This window comes from Prunus avium, chromosome 1 (assembly GCF_965620075.1).
Source record: "Prunus avium chromosome 1, drPruAviu1.hap1.1, whole genome shotgun sequence".
Lineage (NCBI taxonomy): Eukaryota > Viridiplantae > Streptophyta > Magnoliopsida > Rosales > Rosaceae > Prunus > Prunus avium.
Window position 1 is genome coordinate 44,368,328 of NC_142284.1, and position 11,905 is coordinate 44,380,232.

At 37.2% G+C, this 11,905-nt stretch overlaps 2 protein-coding genes across 2 annotated transcripts; one reads left to right on the forward strand and one right to left on the reverse strand.

Moving 5' to 3' along the window:
- Positions 1–2,980, forward strand: PAHX (phytanoyl-CoA dioxygenase (PhyH) family protein). The gene is made up of 9 exons (XM_021967568.2): positions 1–184; positions 303–427; positions 519–579; positions 829–897; positions 1,009–1,127; positions 1,752–1,899; positions 2,052–2,196; positions 2,303–2,389; positions 2,582–2,980. Exons 1-9 carry the CDS (start codon positions 130–132, stop codon positions 2,646–2,648), a joined length of 876 nt encoding a protein of 291 aa, XP_021823260.1. The 5' UTR covers positions 1–129; the 3' UTR covers positions 2,649–2,980.
- A 508-nt stretch (positions 2,981–3,488) lies between these two features.
- On the reverse strand, positions 3,489–7,167 carry LOC110764583 (uncharacterized). Its single transcript, XM_021967584.2, has 7 exons — positions 6,928–7,167; positions 5,740–6,017; positions 5,457–5,512; positions 5,274–5,352; positions 5,044–5,182; positions 4,164–4,277; positions 3,489–4,006 (listed from the first exon to the last, which is right to left on the reverse strand). Exons 2-7 carry the CDS (start codon positions 5,907–5,909, stop codon positions 3,815–3,817), a joined length of 750 nt encoding a protein of 249 aa, XP_021823276.1. The 5' UTR covers positions 5,910–6,017; positions 6,928–7,167; the 3' UTR covers positions 3,489–3,814.
- Positions 7,168–11,905: the final 4,738 nt, after the last annotated feature.

Below are 11,905 nucleotides of genomic sequence, written 5' to 3' on the forward strand. Positions count from 1 at the left end.
TATGGATCCCGATCCTATTAATCTAACCTTTCAACGTTTCAATTCTAAAGAGAAGACAGAAACACCGCGGAGGAGAAACACACAAATTACCTCTTTTGCCTTTCATAATCAGAATCAGAAGCAGAAGCCATGGGCATCGTCGGAAATCTCAGTCCCGACCAACTCCACTCCTTCAACTCCCAAGGTAAACACAACCAACTAACTCCTCCTAAATGTCCTAAGAAAGCTTTGTTTTTGACTTTTTTTGACTTGGAAACATGTGTGTTGGGTTGCTAACTTGTTATATAATTTTATGATTGCAGGTTATTTTGTTATAGAATCGTTTGCCAGTGTGGAGGACATCGATGCCATGAGGAAGAGAATGGACCAATTGCTTCACGACTTCGACTGCTCCGCCACCGCCTCTATTTTCTCTACCAAGAATCAGGTGTCTTAATTTTTTTCCTTTTATTATGTAGTTATTTATGTTTATCTGTAATTAAACTCGTTTCTTTTTCATTTTCAATTGTATTTTGCAGCAACAGTCGACGGACAATTACTTCTATGAAAGCGCCGAGAAGATTTCGTTTTTCTTCGAAGGTATACGACTATATGTTTCAATTTTCAACAACCCTGAATCATTTACTTCTTCAATTCCTGTATTTATGTCTTTTTTTTTTTTTTGTTCTTTCCGGAAAAAAGAAAGAAGATGATTTGTACACTTTTGAACACTTCTGTACAAGTGGAATTTGGTTCCAAATAGTGAAATTGAACACTTTTGCAATTTGATTCATCCATAATCTCTAGTTTGTGTTGTGCTAAATTGTTGGCATTTCTTGATTTTGGCAGAGAAAGCTTTTGGGAATGATGGAGAGCTACAACAGCCAAAGGAACTTTCCATTAATAAAGTTGGCCATGGTAAGCTCTGAATACCTCTGGATTAATAAAATTTGAAAAAATGAAGTCTAGTTTTTTTCCATGCATTTGAAACTAAAACTAATTTTGTAAAGCACATGCTCTTTGGTGCAGCGTTACATGAGCTCGATCCAGTATTTAAAGGTTTCTCCTATTCTGAGAAAGTTTCAAGTTTGTTCTCCTCCTTGGGTTATAAAAGGCCCATCATCATTCAGTCTATGTACATATTTAAGGTATTACATCTTCTTGTGTTTAAGGCCTAGTGGTGTGACATAATTTCCTTGTGAGGCTCTAGTACCTATTAAATGCGAGACCTGAGGTCTATTTGGCTGAGGAAAGGATTGGTTTTTGACAATTGGGCTAATTGGCCGAAAGAACCCTAAAAATATTGGATTCAATGCATTTAAAATGACTAGATACAATTTAACATTGGAATGGAGACTATGTATAACATATGTACACACATGTATGTGAACATATGTGTTTAACAATTTACACATAGATATGCATGCACGCATTCAAAGGGGGAGGAAGGAGGTACAGACTTGATCGGCATACCTGCCCCACCCCTGTTAGAACAAGTTTTGTGTTCTTTTGTTAGGATGGGGTCTAGAATGGTTTCAGTTATGTCTACGGAACTGTGAAATTAGCAATGTTATGATTTAAAACAGTAAAATGTAGACGGCCCTGCTAAATCTTAGTTGTATAATTTCAAATTTCATGATTTGTTGTGGTACATTGTTTTGTATGTTCATGAGTTTGGCTATGTTAATATGTCAATATTGGTTGTTTTTCTTCAGATATGCAAATTATCCTGAGTTTATTTGCAAACTAATGCACAAGAATGTTATTGGCAGCAACCAGGTATTGGAGGTGAGGTAGTACCACATCAGGATAACTCATTTCTTTATACCGAACCACCAACTTGCACAGGGCTGTGGCTGGCTCTAGAAGATGCAACAATAACGAATGGCTGCCTATGGGCTATACCTGGTTCTCAAAAGAGTACCATTCTCCTCTCCCACCTCTTATTTCCTTTTCCGTTTCTTCCTTCCAATACATTTTTTGCCAATTTCAAGTTTTTGTGAGCTGGAAAGGCTTTGAAATTGTTTGGTGTATTAAAACTTTCTTGTAATTTGTTTTTTGTTGTTTTACAGATGGCCTTGTCAGACGGTTCATAAGAGGTGAAGGGGGCGTGACCTTTGATCGTCCTTCCCCTGAGTATGATCAAAAGGATTTTGTGCCTATTGAAGTGAAAGCTGGGTCTTTAGTTGTTATTCATGGTGATCTTATTCATCAAAGGTCAGTTCAATTAAACTCTTTCTGTTGACCTTCAAATATTTTGCCTTAGTTGGGTGGTCTGAAAATCCAATTTTTCCTTTTTTCCTGTCAAATGCTTGGACTACAGTTTTGAGAATCAGTCCTCAAAATCAAGGCATGCGTATAGCTTGCATGTGGTGGATACTGATGGCTGCAAATGGGCTCAAGATAATTGGTAATTACATCTTACATTGGAGGATTACTGAGCTTTACCTCTTGTTGTAGGAGTGACTTGTGCAGTCTACATTGAAAGGAAGAATAGTCTGATACTTAATACTTGTGGTTTTAAATAATTTTTCTTATTTGCTTGAGATCTAATACATTTAAACTGAATTATTCTAAAGAAAATGGTTTTGTCATGAACCAGGATCAGGCGAAAAGTGGAGCCAGAGCCTCTCTATGTATCTTCTTCGGAACTGAAATTCGATCTCTAGATCTGTTAGTGTATCTCAATTCTCAAGCAGACCCATCTTCTACTTTGGGAAAATTGAGGTATCCGCAGTGTGTATTACATCTACAAGGAATTCTAAAAACGAAAGTGGATAAAAGCTGAGCCATTTGTTATTTTGGATGAAAAAAGCTTGAGCCATTTGTCATTGTAACTTATAATCTTCTCTTAGTTGGTATTTATAGGCATTTACTGCGGTTTAGACTTGTTCTACCGGTGCATATTATTTGTATGAAAATTTAGTATCAAAACAGTACCTCCTAAAGTGAACAGATCTCTCTGATTAGAAAATGCAACTTCTGATTCTAATTTCGTATCCTTTTGGTTGTCCTCTTTAAATATTTATAATTTAAAGATTGATATTTTGAAGATCTCGTTAATGGTAGATTTAATTTAAGCTATCCAACTGCAGTCCAGATCCCAATTTTTTTTTTATTTAGTGAGGAAGAGTGGATCTATCATCACCAACTGAATATTCCTTTGAAAAGAAAAGATGGAAGACTAGTTATAACTCAAAACATTTCATTTTTTCTTTCAGAATCACTCATAAGCCTAAATTGGAGGCATCGAACTCATATCAAAGTATGTTCTTATGGTATCTCAATCAATTTACCCACAGAATACCCCAAGACCTCTTTTGTTTTTTATTTTTTCTTCTCTTCTTAAAGAAAATATTGTGCAAAAGTTGGTTAGGTCAGTTGGTCAAAGCAGTGAGGTCATCCTTTGTGCACCCAAGTTCGAATCCCTCTCCCCGTAAATTAGGTTAATTTAGAGTAATTTTAAGCTATTGCTTGTATTTGAAAAAATAGAGAAGGCATCGCAAATATGTTCATAAAGAAGCTACTAAATAATGGGTGCCAGTATCATATTTACAAGGCAAACTTGAGTGAACATAATGAACAGACGATTGACTACATCTTTAAGACGTTTTGAAAATTACCCCAATAGGGGTCGAGCCCATGCACGAAGCTGCTCTGACTTCTGAGACAACGCCCTCCCTCGTACAGTTGTACAGTTGTACCTTCCTAGTACCTTGTCCCTTCTACCATTTTAGTTACATAATAATCATGGTAACCCACCAATTGAGTCAAAAGAATGATGGATTGGATTGAAATTTGGATGCAGTAGTAGCTCTATTTGGCTGATTAACTACTACTCCAGAAGCTTATTGCAGGTGCTAACGCCAACAGCTGCAGCGAGATGCCAGGCAGCATGAAGGAAGGGAGTCTGAGGGAACATGTCATCAGCAATAAAAAGCACACCTCCCACTAGTGATGACATCTTATGTACATTGTGGGCCGTCCTTAGCTCTGGATCTTTCAATGCTCTTTTCGCAAATGCTACCTGGAAAACAAAACAAGAGAATTGATGAGTAAAGTACAATTTTAGTAGAACCAGGTGCTTAACATAAAATTTTTCAGGTTGCCTATGGCTATGACTAGTTACTTAACACGAACTTTTTCATATGATTGAATAGATTACAGGAAAGTCACAAGGTTACCTCCATTATTCCAGTGTGAACGGCTGAAACCATCAGAGGCTGGATTGGTAGAAATAAGGCAGAAGCTGCCATCAGCAATTTTGGGTTTTCATTTCTGATGGCTCTTGAGAGACACTGCAAAAATATGAGTTGATCCATTTCTGATTATATCAAGTGGGCAACTGAGTAACTTTTAAGAAAGAAAATACACAGATATAACTAATACTTTGTACAGGAAGATACGAAACAAATTAAACATGTAGGAAAACTATATAAGAAATCATATATTGGGGTGTTAGTTTCTGAACCTCGTTTGGTGGTCTGATTGGTTTTTGTTCCTTGAATTTTTTTTTCCTTGATTATCATGATAAGTAGGCTTTTGCAGCAAATTCATTCTATTGGAAAATAAAAGTTACGTTGCAGATAATTAAGAGTTGGGGGGCTCATGACACTGACAAGGTGTAATCCATGTAAACTTGCCAAAGATGAGTATGAGTATGTACAAATTAATCCTAGAGCTTCTTCAGATGAACAAAATCCAGATAAATGTTCAGAGATGAGGTGAACAAGCAACATATCTCAGACTCTTAGTGAGTAATGCAGAAAACCAAAAAATGCTGAAAAATTCTGAAATCCAGTAGTTACTCCTATTGACCAAATCACCTTCACACTCAGAAGAGAAATATTTTCAGTTTATAAATTAAAAAGGCCCTCTTAAGCGATAACAATTCTAATTCAGATGCATCATTCCATACATTCATGTTTGAGTGAAGAATCACCATTACAATCTTTTTAATGAATTTAATTTTGACTAAAGCAATTTGGCATCATCCAGAAACAACTTCATGGATGTTGATAATAAAACCAACTATTATTTATTCAAGGAATTTTTCTGACTTACTACTGTTGCTGTGGCTATCATTGTATAGTCGGCCCATCTTAAATATTGCCTTAGTTTTCCTCTTGAAGAATGATATAAACTTGAGGCGACTCCAACTCCAATTAATGAATTAGCATATATCTTTGAATTTAGATTCTTCCTGTTTCACCAAGGAAGAAAAAGTTAATTAAAAGTGATGTATCAATAAGATTACGTATATGTCCATCAACTGTCTTACATAAAAGTATTACCTGGGGGCATGGATTCCAAGAACTATAAAAGGAAGTGAAGTGAGCACATTAGCAACTGTTTCTGCAACACTGTGATCGCCTAACAAAATGGGAAAATGCGTTAACAACAGCTATGTATTTTCCATACAAGAGATTGGATTGCAAGCCAGATAAAGATAAAAAATGCATTTATATTTATAATACCTTGAATGCAGCCCTGGATGGGCTTCAAACATGGCGGTCTTTGCTGCCATACTCGCCTGGAGACAATGCAGACAAAGTTAATAGCTGTGGAATTGCTTGCATTTGTTCTTCAATGTGTAATTGAATCTATAATGACTTCAAAACTGTGGAAATGCATTATAATTATTTTAAATAATTAGTACTCATAGCTTAATCTTGTCTCTTTGATGGCAATCACATGTCCCCTAAAATATTATTAGCATATGCTGATAAACAAGTCTCATTAATCAGGTTTCTCACTCACTGCATAAAAAGTTGCTGATTTGCTCCAACAGCCGAACTTCCACAAGTTGAGTGAGGAAGGTCTCCATCTTGAGTAGTCTCCTCTGATTCAAACAGTGAACACGGCACCACACGCACCCCGTGCATGCCCTCTAGGGCTCTACGTCGGTTCAATGTACTCTGGGGACTCATAAGTTCTTCTGTAATAAGGCAAGCAATCTTTTGCCAGCAAACACTTGCTGGCAATTGTTGGAAGAAGTGTCCCAATTGCGAGCCAATATGCCTCTTAAAAGTGTACCACTACAAAACAACAACAATAATTTTACAAATTAAGAGCAGAGCACATGATAATGTTGAGCAACCACTGAAGCTTGAAATTAAGGGAATTTATATATATAAAAAACCACGAAATTTGCATCCCATAGATAATGATTTTTTATATATATGGTTTTAATTCTTTCTCTGACTGAAAGAGCCCTCTTTGGCTAGGAAAACTGGAAAAGGCAACTCTCCATTAGCATGGGAAATCCAAATGGAGAGGTTTGGTTTCTTTCAATCGAACAGTTCATGGCGTGAGATCCCATGCTACAGGGAGGGAGGGGGTCGACAAAGGTCCTACACTCAAAAGAACCCTCTACATTTCAACCAGCCCCCTAAGATTTGCAAGGCATTCCCTTTGGCTAGTTATAAGATCCCTTCTTAGAAAGCCTCCTCAACACACACACACACACACACCCCCACCAGCTTCTATTAGAGAAACAATTTTAATCAAAATGCATAACACACCCTTACTCCAAACTCCAAAGCTCTTTTTTTTTTTTTTTGAAAAAAAATTAATTAATTATTTATTTATTTATAAAAAAAGCAGATATTTTGAGCTCAAAATCTAACATAACTGGACGACAAACCAGAAGCAGTTCACATTACGAAGCGGTGTTTTATCAAACAGATTATAAGCACATCCATGTGCATAACAAAACCCCGAATCACAACCATAACCCATTATCCGATTTTCTTGAGAATGCAAATATTAAATTCGCCACCGATAAATAACACCCAAATTCCGAACCAAAAAAAAAAAAATCCATAGTGGCTCATTAATTAAAAAACAAGCAAGCAAGCCACCAACATTGACCTTAAAGAAACATCACAACAAATTGTGCGAATCCTAAGAGAGAGAGAGAGAGAGAGAGAGAGAGAGAGAGAGAACCTGGGAAGATGTGGAAGATTGGTGGAGCTGAGGAAAGAAGAGGAGGTGGGTTGGGTGTAAATAGAAGGGAATGAAATGCTAAAATAAATAGAAAGAGCAAAGGAAGGTTGGATTGAAAGGGTGGTTATTTCAGTTTGAGTTGGAAAAAAGAAAGAGAGAGAGGGAGATGCGCATGACTGAGGAATCTTCCTCCAATGTTCGTCGTCCCTGCTCTCGCATATTCCCAAAATCGTATCAAAATGTGCCATCTCATAATATCTATGATCTATCCTTCCAATATTCTAGATTAATTGGACAAAGGCCCATATATGATTATCTAGGCCCGTTGGGCTCTTGTCTTTTAGATCAGATTGAGATCCACAATCATCGAATATGGGTGTAAGGGCCGGACTTACCACTCTAATCAACTCGTCTAACCCATCCATCCGCCTTTACTATTATCATTTATTTTTAAGGAACGTGAGACAAGATTCAAATCAAGACCTTTGATTGATTTATTTTATTTTTGTTGACGATCACAGATTGATCTTTGATGTAGTCAATCATGCTTGCTTTGACTTGATACCGTTAAAATTGATATTATATTATTATGAACAAGATCTGATCATGGTGGACTAGCTAGTCTTGGTCTCCCTTCCCAGCTAATGAAGTAGGCCTCTCCTCTCCTCCTGTTCCTGTATGGTGGTGGTTGAGTGAGCTGGCATTCTCAATTTTGGTGATGGCAAAGCTATAAGCTGCATGCGCTGGTCTACAGTACTAAATATGAATGTGACTGATCAAATATCACACGCTTCCAATCATGACTCGGATAAAGACCTTATCAATTTTACTCAACACACCCAAAATTACTACCTACCGTTACCAAACTATATACTCTATAAATAAAATTTACTAATGCTAATATAATATGTTATTAATGCACGTGCTTATTGTTCACCTAGCTAGTAGAGTAAAATCCCTATATATAATTTATATGGAGTTTCTGTGCACAAGCAAAAGATGGTACGGCCACCGAGTTGGTTTAGAAATGCTCCATTTTTCACAAACGTATATGGATTAGATTTGAAAATATTCCGGGGACAACGGCTATTAATACTGGACAGTCCCACACACCACACCCTCTCCAACTCCAAGCCAGCAGCATATATATGATATTCATTATAAATATACATATATGTACAACAACATCAAACCCCACAAAAAAAACCCAAACAGATACCGAAAAGCAAAGCAAAGCAAGTAAAAACAAAGCAGTGGTGAGTAAAAGGTGCAGACTCCCAAGTTTTTCAGAAGAAGTGAAATAAGAAATATAAGAAGGTTCCAGGAATCAAGGGTCAAGATCATGTGCCTAGGGTAGACCCGCCAGACAAGGAAGAATTGCACCACCAGAGGTTTTTAAGCTTCCTCTCTTCTCTCCTTCACTCAACAATCACTACCCAAAAAAGAAAAAACCCCACTTCCATTTCCACGAGTGCACAGTAGAAGCTAGTTAGAGCTCACATCAAGGTTTTTATGGTATTTATTAGTCTCTGCCATTACCATTTTTAGTTGGTGCAATGAGAGCTGCTGCTAGAGAAGGCCTACAAAGTAGCGGTGCGACAACAACAACAACAGGAGGAAGCAGACATGGGGGTGGAGAAGCTAGAAATTTTGCAATCTTCTTCTTCTGGGTCATTTTAATTTTTGTTTCAACAAGTAATTTGGTGGTTTCTGCCAGTAGAACCAGTACCAGTCATGGTGATGAGTTGGGTGGTGGCCGGTTCATGAGGTCACCGCCAAGGAAATCACGTTTCCTGGGCAAGGTATCGTTTTATGCACCTTCAAGTACTCCATCTCATGATGTTCATCATTTTGTGGGGATCAACGGTGGTCCGGACAAGCTATATGGAGATGACAAGAGAATAGTTCATACAGGTCCAAATCCCCTTCACAACTAATTGATCATATTGAAATTTCAATATCAGTGGTTGGTTGGGGTTTGATTTGCTGCTCCTGTGTATTCCAGTACTACTAGCTAGGGTTGAATGCTACTAGCTTAGCTATAGTTAGCTAGAATTCTCATCAAGTGAAAAAAGACTGTAACATGTTTTATGTTATCAGTTTTTGTTTTGTTTTTTTTGTTTTCATTAGGTAGAAAGAATGAGAGCATGGCTTTAGCCTTTTTCAGTAGTGTTTGATGAGGTTATGGGCAGGGCAGGCAGCAATGCTGAGAGTGGTAAGAGGAAGAAAATGGGGAGGCTAGTGTTAATGCTCTTGTTTCTTTTTGCAGTCATCTTCTTACAGCTTTCTGTACCTTCTCTCTTTACCATTCATTTAATTGTGCTTCAATTCATTTCTGCACGTATAGTTATTATTCTTCATCTGCTGTCCTACTTTAATTCTTTCATGCCATGGTTCATTTCCAGCACCCCCATAACCCTAGACATATAACATTGCAGAAAATCAATAGTACTACAGGGTCGAATACTAGTTTGGTTACGCAGATCCGACCGTCCAACTAATGCTACTTCTCCATGATTGTGCATTATTACTGAGGCGTGCAATATAATTAGACCTAAATAATCACCCAGCACTGATTCAAAGCAAATGATCCTGATCATTGGTCCTCACTGCACTATTGGAGAAAAATATCAACGTCTAATAACGAGACACGTGGGGCAAGTAGGGCTTGAAGCTTTGAAACTAGGTAGCTTAGCTAGGCTGGGTTGATATTTTATTGGCTGGGGTGTGGGACTATTTTGATTGATTGTTCCTAGAAGTCCTCATCTGTATTTGGAGACTTAAATGCACCCATTTCATTTTTTTCTTCCAATGAGGATGCCTGTCTCTATGGGCCAACACGCTTCCTCACCTCAGTCAGGACTTATTAGGGTTTCTATTCTATTCCCCCAACATGTTATTAATGGTGCTCAAGTTTTTGCATGGAGCAGAGCCCTACGGGCACTTCACTTCCCCACCCACCACCACCCATTCCATCTCGTCCTTGGTCGTCCTTGCCTTTATTTTACATTTACTACAGGGGCAGGAGGAGGGTGCTCTTATTAGACTTAAATTATTAAGGGCAGCCACAGCTCCACTTTAGATTATAATATTGGTTGTTCTTCAATGTCACCTGTGGACAAAACAAAGTTCAACCTCTCAAGATTGGATCAACAATTAAAGAAACCCATAGAAACTTCCTTGGAATGAGTAGTGTAAGCTGAATCTGTGAAACCTATAAAAAATATATATATATATAGAAACAGCTCTCCACCCCAAATCAAAATTGGCCAGAAAACAATAAAGTTTAAAATAATTTCTTATAATTAATTAATAATCTAATTAAGTAGTTTTTGATTACTTCAAAAATGAAAAGATTCTAGCTATCTCTTCTCACCTAATAAAGATGTCGAGGGTTATTATTTTTGTGGAAAGTGGTATTTCCCCATGAGATGAATGTTTGCTTGGAATCATTCATAAATGTGTGAGTTAAAGAGGGTCTGATCGAAATGCAACTACCTCATCTCTCTCTTTGTCAACTCCCATAAAACCCGTTTATTGCTTCCACCCACCCCAAGATTTTGCATTCCATCGCGAGCTAGGGTTTTGTTTTGAAATTTTAATTTAAATATTTGTTTCCATCAACATCTTCATTGAATAAATATGGTCATGTTTTTTTTATCACCAATTTAGAAATCATAACCAAGGAAGGACCCCACGCTGGTCGACAAGCTGGCTGAAAGCCAAGTTTATCACAATATCATCAACCACCAAAAATATACTTCTTCTTTCATACATAATGTTATCAATGTAGACCGCCTTCTTCATCATTACAAGTTTAGGGTTTTTGTTTAAGCCAACCAAAGTAGCATCAATTTCAACAGAAAAGGAAAAAAAAGGAAAAAAAGAAGCCAAGTAGCATCAATGGTTTTGTTTTGGGTCAGAGCCAAGTTGGAACATAGTAATATAAGATAATGCACTAAAAAACAACTAGGAAGAAATGGGCATGGTGACCTTGGGAGTTAAAATGGAGAGAAAATTGCTTGCACTGATTGACCAAAGCAGCGCAGGGTTTTGTTGGTATTTCCTTTCGGTTAACGACAAAGACATGTTTCTTGGAAGAATGATATCTAGGCATTTGGTCCCTTTACCCTTCGAGTAGTAAATATATGGAACTTGGAAGTTAGAAAGCTCGCATGGCGTTGCATGAGCGGGAATAGTATTATTTTGTTATCCGATTACCACACCACGAGCATAAATTTAGCTTTTGTTTTGTGACAGGGCAGCTTGAAAAGAGACTTTATTATTATATGGGTCGTCGACTCGTAAATTGATAGATACGCAGGAGAAACCAGAATGGCAGAATAATGAATGAGATTGCTTTTACAACTCTCAACTTTTCATTGATTGTTTTTCCCCTTGAATCTTTAACGATTAATTACAATTTGTTTTTTTACCAATAGAGGAACATCTAATCCCACTTTTCTACTCATGAATTGATTTATTGACTTTAATATCTTTATTCCTTAAAAACAGTAACTGCACCCACTTGAGTCCTTGACAACAAGATGCAGTCTAATTATAAAGTACTAGCACACTTTTTTATTTATTTTTAAATATGCCAGATTATAATAAGGTAGAACTTTATAACATATAAAGTTGAATTGAACAAAGTTTGTGAGTGTAACATTATTGGAAAATGTGTGTCACACGCAAAATTTCCTTGGGAGAGGATTTTTATTTTTTATTTTTTATGCTTATATGAAATTTTGGGTCTGAGAGGTAACCGAAGATCAGGTGGAAAAACAAAATAAAGAACCAGCAGGTGCTGGGGATGAGTTAAAAAAAAAGGGGCGGAAACTGAGAAGGGGCTTGGGGAACTCACAGAGGATAAAGGACTCTCGTAGCAGATGAGAGGCAACAATGCAGGCACGGAAAGACCAACAAAGCTAACATTGCAAACACTACAAAACAACATAAAATGAACATAACCTGTGCA